Source organism: Perca flavescens, chromosome 20 (assembly GCF_004354835.1).
Source record: "Perca flavescens isolate YP-PL-M2 chromosome 20, PFLA_1.0, whole genome shotgun sequence".
NCBI lineage: Eukaryota > Metazoa > Chordata > Actinopteri > Perciformes > Percidae > Perca > Perca flavescens.
The window spans coordinates 11,158,708-11,172,263 of NC_041350.1; the positions used below are offsets into that span (position 1 = coordinate 11,158,708).

General features: G+C 41.0%; 1 protein-coding gene across 2 annotated transcripts; it reads right to left on the reverse strand.

Moving 5' to 3' along the window:
• Window positions 1-383: 383 nt before the first annotated feature.
• Window positions 384-13,556, reverse strand: srrm1 (serine/arginine repetitive matrix 1). 2 transcript variants are annotated; one of them, XM_028565687.1, is made up of 17 exons: window positions 13,379-13,555; window positions 12,229-12,318; window positions 11,885-12,007; window positions 9,393-9,563; window positions 7,908-8,002; window positions 7,594-7,818; window positions 7,075-7,260; window positions 6,823-6,942; window positions 6,372-6,580; window positions 6,028-6,108; window positions 4,398-4,484; window positions 4,053-4,188; window positions 2,935-3,021; window positions 2,353-2,832; window positions 2,047-2,227; window positions 1,408-1,581; window positions 384-1,239 (listed from the first exon to the last, which is right to left on the reverse strand). In XM_028565687.1, the coding sequence occupies exons 1-17, from the start codon at window positions 13,397-13,399 to the stop codon at window positions 1,129-1,131; spliced, it is 2,577 nt and encodes an 858-aa protein (XP_028421488.1). In that variant the 5' UTR covers window positions 13,400-13,555; the 3' UTR covers window positions 384-1,128. The 2 variants fall into 2 exon arrangements, with proteins under 2 accessions (XP_028421488.1, XP_028421489.1); XM_028565688.1 differs by lacking the exon at window positions 4,398-4,484 and having other exon boundaries at window positions 13,379-13,556.

The following is a 13,556-nucleotide window of genomic DNA, read 5'->3' on the forward strand; positions in this document are numbered from 1 at the left end:
TTCGCTTTGCATTTACGGAGTTTTTATTTCATTTTTTGCTCTATTATTCCATACCATACAGTGCATTTGTGCTTGGTCTATTTTTTTTTCACAATGTCACTTGATATTTACTCTTACAAATGGCAAATCAGTCAGTGATAACCTTTCACAATTTCATGTTGGTAATTTGGATTTCAATAATTAGCTAATGCTAGTGTGAGAAAGATCATATTTCAGACACTGTAATATGCTGCAGCATGTGTAGTGGTTGGTTTTGACATTCTGGATCCAGTGGGTTGCTCATGTCTCATTTCAGTCATCTGGTAATATTTCATTAACCTAAATTAAATGATGCCTCAGTTTGGACATAGCCCATCCACAACAGAAATGACAAAATTTTAACATTAAGGAAAACACACATCCTATAAAAAGGTTTTAATTCTGAAAGGATGACAAGAGCCAGGGGTACTAAATACAAATCATATAGCAGTCCCACAGAGATTAGCTTGGTGCAGGGGTGTCAACATAAAATTGCATATTAATCCTTTTGGAAAAATTAAAGCATACTCTATCACATCAGATTGTTTTAGTCTTATAACAAGACAAATTTTAAAGTCAGAAAAACAGCAGGTTAAATGATGCTAAACAACTCTTAAGTTACAATATGGGACAAGACATTCTGTTACGGCCAGTTCACACAGCTGTGCAACTTATTAGTTTCCACTAATAAAAGGCAATAGTAACAGTATGTTACTGTATGTTGGTTTTTCTCTACACTCCATAAGGTCAGTGGTTCATGCACATCAGAGACAATCACTGCACATGCAATCATTTCTCAATGGAATCTATTGTAGACTGTGGAAAATATCTTATACCTGCCCAACTAACCTCTGAGCTTAATCCATTTCCCTGCTCAACAATTTAAAATTATGAACAACACAAGCTTCTTTACAGTTAAGATAATACACTAACTGACAAATCAAGCACTTAATGAAAACACTCTTCAGAATGTACCAAACCAGTAAAAAAAAAAAAAAAAAAAAAAAAAAGACTTGAGATTTAACAATTTGTACATTCTAAAGCTGAACCAGGTTGATGACAAACATCAAGAGTGAGTGGAAAATTCAAAAGTGAGAAATCCCTTTGTTTTCAGGACATCTGTGATGGAGACAACTGGGCCTTCCTCATGGAGCGCAGGGCCTTTTCTCTTAGGTGCTTCTCCAGGTCATCCAAGCTGTCCTCTACTTCACTGTCTGATTCCTAAACGAAAAACAGCATGAAATACAGGCCTTTCAACTTGCCACCTGGACACAAATACAGAATCGTGGTGAATGACAAACCCAGCATAATAACCACCATTTATATGTTCCCCGTTGAGCAGGAAGCACAAAGCCTTGGTAGCTAAAAATCACAGAAACTAGCCATCACCTTTCTAGACTCTCCATCCTCTTCCACACATTGGTTTTCTTGTCCATCTCCAGTCACTGTGCCACCACTCTTCGCCTTCTTATGTTTCTTGTGCTTCTTGTGTTTCTTCTCTTTCTTGTGTTTCTTTTCCTTCTTCTTCTTCTTTTTCTTCCCACTGCCCTCAACATCGGAATTCTGCAATAAAACAGATTTTTATGAAGACAACATTAACAGTGCAACTAAATAACACCACAAACAAACAAAGGATCTATGCCACAACAGGGGTCTTATTTATTTTCAGGTAATTTTTAACAATCCAACGTCATACTTTTTATTTTTGAGGTTCAGAATGCATTCACAGACTGTCAGTATTTAAGGTCATTAAAAGTGTTAAAGAGATGGGATGATGTTGCATATTTAATCTGAGTACAGTTCACATTAATGTATACTTCCGACATGAGGTGATGGTGGATGGCAAGATAGTACTGGCTAATATAATCATACACAACATTATTGGCTTGCTGCCTGCCCATTTACACACAAATTGAATAGGCAGATTGTCCAAAAATACCCATAATATTCAGAACTAATTATGAACCTGTATATATGCAGCAGATTCTTAAGACAACCCTATTTAGTCAATAAGCTAAAATATCTAACCTTGCTTGGGGATTGACTGCCAGAACCACTGCTGGCTTTTTTTGCTGGTGGCGGAGACCCACTGGCTGAGCGAGACGGCGAGGGGGAGGCAGATGCAGGGACTGGACGTTTCTGAGCTACTGGTTGAGGGGAAACCGATCTGGAGGATGCTCTCCTCATAGGCTTGGGACTTGGAGATTGTCTGTGGAGAGGACAAAGGTGACATTCAAAAAGGCCAATGGCACATGTACATAACAGATTATAGAATACAAAAAGATAAAAACTGCATTAAGACACTCATGAGATGGTGCTATCTGCCTTGCTTACCTCTGGTTGTTGCGTGGCTCCGGGGTGCGGGACACTCTGCGGATGGGTTTGCCACTGTGTGAAGGGGACTGCTGTCTCCTCTGGTTAGATGGAGATGTATTGGAGGTTTCAAAGCGTCCCTGAGGACTGGTGGAACCCCTTACAACGCGACTGCGGTTTGCAGGGGACGGGGAGAGGCGGCTGGCTGCTGCAACAGGGGATCGCGCATCCCTGCCTGGCCTGACAGAAGGCAACATGGGGCTCCTCCTGTGTCTGGGTGGAGATGAGGATGGAGGAGTGCGTCTCCTTAGAGGAGGAGAACTTCTGCGCTTGGGGGACCTGGACGGCCGTCGCTTGGCCCCTGGAGAAGAGCGTTTTGTGGGAGAGCTAGATATCTTCCTCTTCTGTGGAGGCAAAGGTGAGGGGCTGTAGCGTCGTTGGATAGGGGGTGAATATCGTCTTGGGGATGGCGAACGACGACGGGGAGGTGGGGAAGGAGACCTGGGAAGCACAAAATGTAATTGTTAAAAAAACTTTTTAAATGGTCAGTTATTAATTATCAAATTATAGCTCTAGAGATAAAAATGATTAACAGGGCTATACCTTCGTCGAGGAGGAGAGGGAGATCTGCGACGCCGTGGGGGAGACGGGGTGTGACGTCTGCGTCCAGGAGAAGGAGAACGTCTTTTCCTGAAGGGATACAAATAATAATAAAAAAAGATTATACATATGAACAACACAGAACATCATTTGATATAACATGTTAACCCTATCCGCCCTGAAAAACAGCGAATACAGCATCTCCGATTCATATTTTAATTATTTTACAGCCATAAGAGCTAGAGACTTATCGTCTTTTCCAGCTAAAAGCTAACACACTGACCGTCACGGTGGTGTCTTTGGAGCCTCTACAGGAGGTTTTCCATCCAGCCTGGAACTTGTGCATTTTTTTTCCAGGGTCTTTGAGCAATAAATCCTTACATCAAAGATTGATCCACTTTATGTCCATAATTTGTGAATTTTCAGCCACTGATCACCGCTAGCTCTGATGCTAACCATCCATTTTGATTCCCATGATGCTTTGGTAGACGCTTGTTTTTGTCTTGTAAACCAATGGAAGGCAGGTCCGTCACACATTAGGCCCATGTAAAGCCAGCAATACATCATCCGAGGGACAACAAAGATTGTTTATTGTGAGGAGCGATCACTCGAAATCAAAATGGCAACATGTGACCAAAGATAGTCTATTACCGTTCTAAGCTGCATTACAGTAAAGTGATGTCATTTTCTGAACTTACCAGACTTTACTAGCTGTTCTATTATTTGCCTTTACCCACTTACTGTAGTCATTATATCCATATTACTGATGATTTTTTATCAAAAATCTCATTGTTTAAATATTTTGTGAAAGCATCAATAGTCAACACTACAATATCGTTGCGGTATCAATCTCGAGGTATTTGGTCAAAGATATCGTGATATTTGATTTTCTCCATACCGCCCAGCCCTAGTTCATTATGTTTATTTTTGCACTGGATGACTACCAAGACATATGAGAACTGATTTAGACAGGAGAGTGGCTGAGCTTTTGTTGTGTGGGATATCAATATATATCTGCGAGATTCAATTTCCATTTTTTCCATCTTTATTGTCCCACAACTTCTCTTTTTTTTTTTAAACCGTTAGATAACAATGTGCAAGTAGTGTGCCAAGTATCTAACCTTGGAGAGGTATCCCTGTGTCGCCTCCGAGGGGAGGGTGTACGGCTGCGTCTCCTACTGACGTCCCCATTTCTGGCACCTGGCCCTGTAGTTGGCCTCTTGTGCCCATCGTCTTCGGAGGAGGAAGACCCTGTATCTGAAACCAAACAGAGGACATGAGCGACTGTTTTATTGTAGCCTTGACTGACTGTATGCGTTGAGGAAAATACACCAAGGTTGGGGTTAGGGCACAGCTTCAAAAGTCCATGAGACGATGGGTGCAAGATGGCATATACAGAGACTTGGTTAGAATAAAAGAGGGGTTGGGTATGGGAGAGACAGAACGGGGATAAAAACGCTTATAACCTGAGGACGACTGTCGATTCTGCCTGCGATACTGACGTCGCTGCTGCACCGAATCTGCTGTTGCCTCTTTCTCATTTTTATCCTCGTCTGAAACGTAGAGCATTGAGTGTCTCAGTGTTAGCAAAATCAGTGAAACAGACTTCCATGGGAAAGTAAGTTAATACAGCAAAATGACTGATATACCTGTGGCTTGAGTTTTTATTAGGTCTATGCATGGCATTTGACCATATATTTAGAGCTGTCACAATTCCAAATTTTGCTATACAATTGTCTCAGAAATAATTGCAATTAACGATATAATTGTGTCTTTCAGTCAATTTAAAACTTATTTACCTATTACTTTTTCAAAACAAATTCAAGTTTTGAATGAATCCCAGGATACATCTTTTGGTTGTGTGACCCAGATAATGTAAAAACTTGACAATAGGACATTTATCCTCATCAATAAAAAAAAAAAAAAAAATGTTCAATTTCTCTGGCTTGAGACCATGGCTGTATTAAGAGATGTTTAGAGTTGCTATGGCAACAAGGTATAGCTGCAGCTAGCATAGCTTTAGCTCAACAGTCCAACCAATAACCACTTATATAATTACAATTTGGCATCTAAACAAAATCAACAATTACCATTAACAGTCATACCCCTTAGGACCTTTAGAAAGGTTAGCAAACTACTGTAATTGTAATTTACAGATTAGAAAAATAAGAGTCCAAATCCCAGAGGAACTACGGTAGCATAAGGTTAAAAAAATGACGGCCATTTCCGCTACGGCGTCGTCATTTACGGAAACGTTACCAATTTAACAAAGCACAATGGTAGATTAAACACAGACAGACTAACATTACTAAAACGTGGTTCGGTGGATTATTAACATTCAAAAGCCGACATGACTTGCAACTACGGGTGGGGCTTTCTCTGGTAGTAATCCATAGGATAGCTACAGTTCTGGGACATTACACCATTTGTAAACGTGTTTGATGGATGCAAACCAAAGTGTGACCAATCTCATAGTTACAGGCCTACATACAGTTATACTTCTATTGTCCGTTGTGTTAGTATAACACAATGGCAAGTGTGTTTCATGAGGTTTTTGTTCATTCCTGTTTGTCTTGATATGCCAAGTGTTTTCAATACACAATTATCAAAAGCAGCTGAACATATTGGATCATTGTAATGAGGTCCTTGGGCATAGATTCACTCAACTTCCTACATCGCAAAAAAAAAAAAAAAAAAAATCCATTTGCTACGGTCTAACATAGCCTGGTTTCTGAAGTGAAGTCGGAATATTTATTTTGGCATGAGGTTGAAGCACGATTTTCACACAAGTCCATGGAAATAATTTTTTTTTCTGTACAGGGAGACCAAGCTTCTACCATTAGCCTAGCAATCTTAGCTGGTAGTGCATTAACACAAATAATCCTTTTCATGTCATTGGCACAATGATTGAAAGTGGGTAATTTGTAATGGGAAACAGAAATGTGGTAAACGTACATGCGCCATCGTGCCCCTTCCTGCTGAAAACCGGGGCAAGTAGAAGTGGCTGGGAACTCAATATGACCAGCCATCAAAATGTGTGAACCGTGTGGTGACAGGCCATTATATTTCTTCAAAGAGACATAATGTAATGCTTACCTGACTCAGACCCTTCAGAAGGTCTGGGCTTGGCATTATCAGATGGAGAATCACCCCTTCCTCCTGGTTTTCGCTTCAAACCTTAAAAACCAAGACAAAACAAGAATTATAGATGCACTTATGATGATCATATTATTTTACTATAGCTCTTGAAATAGTCCTAAAAATGCACAGGAATTATTTGACTTTCTGTAACCTCAAGGGAATTTAAGCATTACATGGTTTTAAATGATGAAATCTAATTTCTAAAACACAGGAGGAGCTATAAGCATCGTGTGGTTGTCAGTATGAGATAAAGACGTAATTATTTAAGGGGAGCAATGAAAGAATTCTAGAGATCATACCAAATGATCTGGCTGGCGATGCAGAGCCTCTGCCCCTTCTGGCCCGTGGAGATGGTGATCGTCTGTCCTTCCCTGCGGGGCTAATGGGGTTGTCAGGATGATGGACCGGTTTCCGGGGCGGTGTGTTAGATATTCTTTTCACTGCTTTTTTAGGTGAGCGAGAGTTGGAAGAGCTGCTGCCAGAGGATGAAGCAGAGCGAGAGCGCCTCCTGCAGGTCACAAACACATTAACAACATTAAAAGTTTATTCTCATGGGACGTCAAGGGTTTACCCAGTAGAGTGAGTGACTTAGCAGCAGCCTGGGCTCTGACCCAACCAGTAGTCCTTTGCTGCGTGTCATTTACAATTGTGGTAGCCAATAAAATACTAAAACAATATATATAGATAATAGGTCATCTATCTAATATATAAATAGATTGTTCCTTTAACCACTAGGCTGCAGCCACTGACCTGCGGACAGGGGAGCGTCTGTGTCTCTGTCTGGAGCTGGTAGGGCCACGTCTGGGGGGGCTCCTTCTACGAGGAGACATCCTCCTCCTGGGACTCGGTCTTCTACGAGGGGAGTAAGATCTGAAATGGGTTATATAGGGAAAAAAGCTTTGAAGTTTTTTCTCTCTTCTTTAAGAACTTTTTATACAGGATCACTGGAACAGAAGACCAGAGGAAACCATAAGAACTTAAAATTAAATTAACAGCAATTACCTAGAACGGGAGCGTCGCCTGCGAGTGCGGGAATGAGAACGAGAACGGTGGTGAGGTCTTTCCCTCCTGCTGTCCTTCTCCCTCTCCCGGGACCTGGGCCTTTCCTCTTTCTTATTAGTCTTCTCTGGCGAAGATTCTTTGACTTCAGTCACAGAATCTGGTTTCACCACCTCCACAACCGTGTCACTGCAGTCCACAGAATGAAGTTTAAATTCTAACCCCAGGTTTGTTTTATTCATTTATCTAAAAGCAAAGCTACAGTACTATACTACCGGTTTCTAAGCTAAATATAATTAACTATTTTTGCTTTTGATCCAATGCATCGCAACAACCCTCTCCCACCCAACATTAAGAATGAAAGGATTAACATGAAAGAAATTTGAAAGTACAACTCAAAACTGACTTGAATTACAAAAAAACGAAACAAATACTTAAAACAAACTAAACCTTATATTAGGAACAAATAACTACTGACTGAATCCAAGACAACATTTTACGTAAGGAAAGTATTTTACAAACCAGATGGATGGAGTTTCTTGGATGACTGGTTCTGGCAGAACTCCTTCCAATGTATCTGGCTCCACAAGCTGCTCCAAAGGTTTGGTGGGCAGCTGCATCAGAGGTGGAGGGGGTGAACTGCTCTCAACTGGACTGGGTTTGCGTCTTGGGGAGCGCGAGGCACTACGTTTCCTTTCCCTCTTCACTGGTGACCTTCGCCGTGGTGATGGGGACCTTGTCTTCCGTCTGGACAGAGAAGTAGCAAACAGAATAAGTAGTCTACACAAATCCAACATCTGCCCACTGATCTCAATACTGACACATCGTTTTCTTACCTCCTTGGGCTTTTTGACTGAGCCCTCTCTCGGATGTCCTTTTCCTTCTTATCGTCATCAACCTTCTTCAGGGAAGCTAGCTTCTCCTGTTCAATCTACCGGAAATGGAACAACGGTGAAACAATCAAATAACCATAAATATGTTCTATCCTGAAATACAGTATTTATACACCGTCATCTAGGGTGTCCAATACGGTGTTCAATGTTGTTGTCTCTGGCCCCGTTCCGACCTGGTTTTAAAATCGGATCTGCGTGATCCAATCTCAAGTGGACAGCTCTAGGTATTTGCGTTCCCACCTGGCAGTAGAATGTGTCCCGAGTGCCCACTTGTGATCAGATCTCACTTCCCCACTCTATATGCAAATAAAAAATACGTACATAATTTCTGTTTCCATATAGGCTGGTTGTGCGAGTGTGTTTGTCAGTTGTTACTCTCACATAAATCACAAGTGCGATGACTAATGAAAAAGCACCACCTACAGTCTGTCTGCTGACATAAGATGTCTCCTGACAGGCAGCGAAAGTCTGTGTTCGGCTCTCCGTACACTTGAAGCTTCTAACTGAATCGGTGTAGTTTGAAGTTTAGTTTCTATATTATATCTGCTTTATTTTCCGCCTCATGTTTGCTTATGGAGTGGTGTTAACGTTACTGTTGATGAAGACCCAACATTTCCTGATTTTTCCGCTTCATAATAAAAATTTAAATAACAATAACAGGGGACTTTCGTTGTGAATTTTTAAGAAATGAAAACATTCCACAGCCAGTTTGACTATTTAGTATGCCATCTTTCTCCAGAGCTAACGCAGTGCTGTGGAGATATGTCTGACAATGTCAGCCTTTTAAATAACTAAATACGAGCAGGAATTATGAAACTAAAACAACTTTATTGTATACCAGCGGCTGGCTTTTCCAGGAAACTGTGCTGCAGAGAGCTCCAGATAGCCAGGGATAAAAGAGCAGGCTGCACCGGAACAAAAACACACAGTATGATAACATCCAAAACATGATTCACTCTCAGTGGATTCTGTGACATGATAAATACTTTGAATGAGTATGTGGTTCCACTCACAGTTGAGTAGGAGGCCCTTATTGTGACTCAGGACACATTTCCATTCTCACTGCTATAAGAATGCAGACATATGCTGCCTTGACCTCCTCTGAATGGGGTTTTAGTGATCGGATCTCAATGAGTCCACAACGCGCCCCGAGTGCGTTTTCACTCTTACTTGAGTAAGCTGTCCACTTGTGATCCGATCACTCAGGCGGGATTTTAATACCAGGTGGAAACAGGGTCTCTGTGTCTTGTAGGCATTTTACAAAAGGGTGTTTGATAAATTGTGTACACTTTTACCCAAAACATTGTCAGACTTATTTACACCAGCTTTTCCCAAAACTTCCTACTCACTGTCAGCAACCACAGATCAATGACTTTTTTTAAAGCATACCGAGCCATTTTGCCAAATTTACCTCAGGGAGAAGCTCACCTGTCTCTGTTTAATTTCCTCTTTCTTCTGTTCAAGAAAAGCAGACGGGATGCCAGCAATGTTCTCCTGGGCACTCAGCAGCAGGGGCCACAAGTCCCTCATGAACTCCCGGGCATTCTTCCCATTCAAGAAGCCCGTCAGGTTGATCTGCATCATCTTGCTATCTGGGTGCTGCAACACACACACACACGAAGGGGGGAGAGAAAAGACCATATGGCCATTGAAATAATGGAAGGCAAAATGTCAGGGGGTGGGGGTGGGAGGGGTAGGATCCCACAAATGGGACTACCCTACCCTCTAACCCTCACTAAACTATACCTGTGACTGTGTAATTAACCATACTCAAAACATGTAAGACACTGACTACAATTCTTAACATACCTGGGTCCAATACTTGAATCAATAATAAATTTGTGATTGATTTAAAATCGTACTCACAAACTCAAACTGAGAATGCGAGCTAGCTGGAGGGGAGGGGGGCATATCTAGCGATATAAAAACTGCATGCAATATTGCTGTTATACCTATTTCTGATTCCCCAGATATAAAATCAATAACATACCCACTAATTACATTTCTGTGTCCCTGCCCACCCCTTGTTCTCCGGTCACCCCACAGTCTACACTTCATGAGTTAAACATTTAGCCACAATACAGAGTGCATTAAAACCCAACACTGCAAGTACAGTTCCGGTGTCTTCAGTGAGTCCCGTGGGATCAGTGGGCACGGAGCTCCCTTGGCTTGCTTCCGCCTCCCTACCGCTTGAGACTCAACCACCTTGAGCTTAATGTTATATCATTTATCTAAATTGCAAGAGACGAACAAGCAATAATGAGTACACAGTTACACAAAAAAGGAGTTTTATTTCAACAACTGATAGAATTATGGTGAGATACCGTAATCTCAATTGAATTTCCCTTTCTTACCATTATGCAACAGTACCCTTTAAACTTAGCTCAGCCCGGCCCACCCCAAAATATATGGCAAGTAAAAGATCAAATAAAAAGAACAAAAAAATATATATATATCATATTTTTAAGCATCAGTTCTGGTGTCACAGATAGTAAATAAATACATGTGGTTTTTGGCGTCTTAGGAGAACGAAAGTTATTAATGTGGGTTATACGCTTATAAACCAAAACCGGCATTGAAATATTATACTATGGGATGGAATCCTAGTAATAAATGTATAATGGAAGAATACTGTGTGTAAATTACTTACTTATCCTGCCCCTGTTTTCCTATTTCCAAAAGTAAGCCGGTGCAATGGAAGTTACCCATTACCCAGACATCACAAGTGGTTTGACATATCAGTGGGGTACACATTACGATTGAATAAAGGAAACTGTTGGACAATGAGCCTACTTAAATAAAGTAGCCGATAGCCTATGACATAAAGAACATGCACAATTTAGTATTTAAAAATGAAATGCATAACATCAGTGGGGCTCAGCATTACAGCTCTACTGGCAAGAAGGATTTTGTTAAGGTCAAAAACATGACCACTACAGATATTTCATAGCCTTCCAGTTTAAAGAGTAACTTAATACCAAACAGAAAAGTATTGTTTCCTGTGGTTTAAAATCTCAAGACTGGTGCACATCTGACGACACGCAACTGAGATGCTGGGTGCTGTCAGAGGCTTAACAGACTTGTTACAGAATAACTCAAAATCAGATGAAAATCTTGTTTTTGTTGAACTCCAGAGGCTGAAGTTCTCCATTTGCTACAGTGATGTAGATACACACCAGAGGTGTTCATGGCACTCTCACATCCCTGTAAAGGTGTAGTCACAAGTGCAACAGAAAACCCTGCTGACCACATCCAACAGAGGTGCAAAAGAGATGAAACTTTCAATCAGAGGCACAATACTTTTCAGATTGGTGTTAAAATACTCCTAGTTACTCTTTAACGAATGTAAACAAGGAGAGCCATTACTCTTAACACTAGGCTGTGGCAAATTGTTAAACCCTCCCTGATTTCATCCTAGAATTCCAATTACATTTAAAAGGGATCGGGACAATTTATTGATGCACTGCTAATACCTACAGAACATGATTATGGCATTGTTCAGGTATGTCTTTCACTGACATGATATTGGTAATCCCTGCATATAACTCACCTCAAACCACACACTGCATCATGAAGGGAGAGTTGGGCTCAGTGACTTTGGGCTCAGGAGAGAGCTAATTAGGTGTTGGTGCTATACTTCTGATGCAAGGTATAACATCCATATTGGTTCAGGCCTTTTAAATCATAAATCACATCATCATTAGAAGACTGCTGAATAAAGGCACTTTGTCACATAACAGCAAAACATGGTTATGTCATATATCAGTTTAACACCAATTGTTACTTTACCCATTCAATTTCAAATTTGACTAGGATTTGCAATTATTTGCTTACATCCCTTCTTACTATCTAAACAATGCCCTCAAATGTATGACAGTTTTGAAAAAAACCAAAAACATAAAACACTTTAAAGACATTACCTTCTCCTCGAGCTGGTTAAATATGAACTCTATGACGACATCGTCCTCGAACCCCAGAATCTCTGTCACTCGCTGAGTAATCCAAGGTTTGATGACTTCCAGGTTCACTTTGGTCATGTCCACCTAAGGGCGAAACAAGCAATCAATGGCAGCCGGTTAGTAAAGACAATAAAATCACCTAAGGCTTCAATGTTTCACAGTTTCATGCAATCATAAACAACAGTGACTGGCACATCACAAACATAACTAGTCAGTACATCTTTTCAAGGCAACAACATTTGTTTGAGAAAGAAAAAGGGTACTGACACAGTGTAAAAATAATGCAAATGTAGATGCTCTTATACCTTCTTGTCCAGACATTCTGCAAACTTCAGCTGCTTCAGCAGTTTCTTCTGCTTGTTGCTGAAACGGTTGTCTTGCTCCGCACTTGTACCCTGAAGAAAAATCAACAATCGACTCTTAGTTGGCTAATTTAAAATGGCAATAATATCTACACGATTATAAACGTATGCTTGAAACAACAAAGTCTTGCAAAGTTAGTCCGCATCCGCCGTTAAACAAGCAACTGAAGAAGAAGAAGAACAAAGTCTTGCACATTATTCATTAGGATGCACAACAACTTCCTTGGTATTTGGCCAGTGTAACGTAAGCGTGACTGTCTTACCGTAAGCGTGACCTAACATACCGGTGATAGGGACATCAACATCTTAACACTGAGTAAAGTTAAGTAGGCAAACATTATGATACTAGTGCTAACACATGACGTCAAGTTAAAATCTTATTATTAGTTTAATACAGTTTACGTGACCACAGTACCGTGTTAAATCTAAACCGTCAAACTGAACCAGATATGACGTTGATACCGACAAGCTAACGTTAGCTAAGCTAATAGTCAGCCTGCTTAATCCTCCAGGGGAAACTGACAGGCTAGTATTAGCCACGAGCTGGAGGCTATCTTGACCGACAACAGCGCTGACATAGACAGAGCATCAAAAGCCACATTAGTGTTGTTATTCAGTGCATCTACTTATTTTAGCCAACATTAGCGTAGTAGTTATCGTGACTACTCCACAGAGACGGAAACGGTGCACCGCCATGGTGCACCACCCGGACGCCATTTTAGCAGAAGTAGCTAGCTAGCTAGCTAGCTAGTTGGCTTGTCTATTTCCTGCAAATGGGTCTATCCGCAAATGAGTATGTAAAGGCTATTGCGTGCAGGCAATGTATCGTTACATAAGGCTATAGGGTAACAAACATTCATTTTGTAAATACGTGTAAACTCTGGATATAGCCCAGGTGAAACACGGCTCTTGTTGAAATAAAAGATTGTTTGTCATCAATTGATAGACGGAGCCCTGACCACAACGTTACCGCCTGACTGTATGGCCCTCCACCTAAATACAGCATATTAACGTATAAAACAAGGAGTATATATCTCCATGCAACTTAGCAGTAAGACACTAAAAAGTCAAGAAATACTTTTGTAGAACTTACGCGGAAGAATCCCGCGTCCATTATTGGAGAAAGTTGATATTAGCAGGCGGTGTTGAGAAAGACGTGCGTGTCTCCGGTGAGATTAGTACTGGCGAGCCGGATGAAGGGTGCGCCTCTAGAGGAAAGAACAAGCACTGTATCTACTGTAATGAGTTGCTTGAGGGAAGAGGGCTACATC

Coding starts and splice junctions, on each gene's coding strand:
- srrm1 (XM_028565687.1), bottom strand. CDS start 13,399: ATGGACGCGGGATTCTTCCGC. Junction 9,564..11,884: donor TTAACCAGCTCGAGGAGAAG/GTAATGTCTTTA, acceptor TGTGTGTTGCAG/CACCCAGATAGCAAGATGAT. Junction 7,261..7,593: donor CAAGAAACTCCATCCATCTG/GTTTGTAAAATA, acceptor TGTGGACTGCAG/TGACACGGTTGTGGAGGTGG.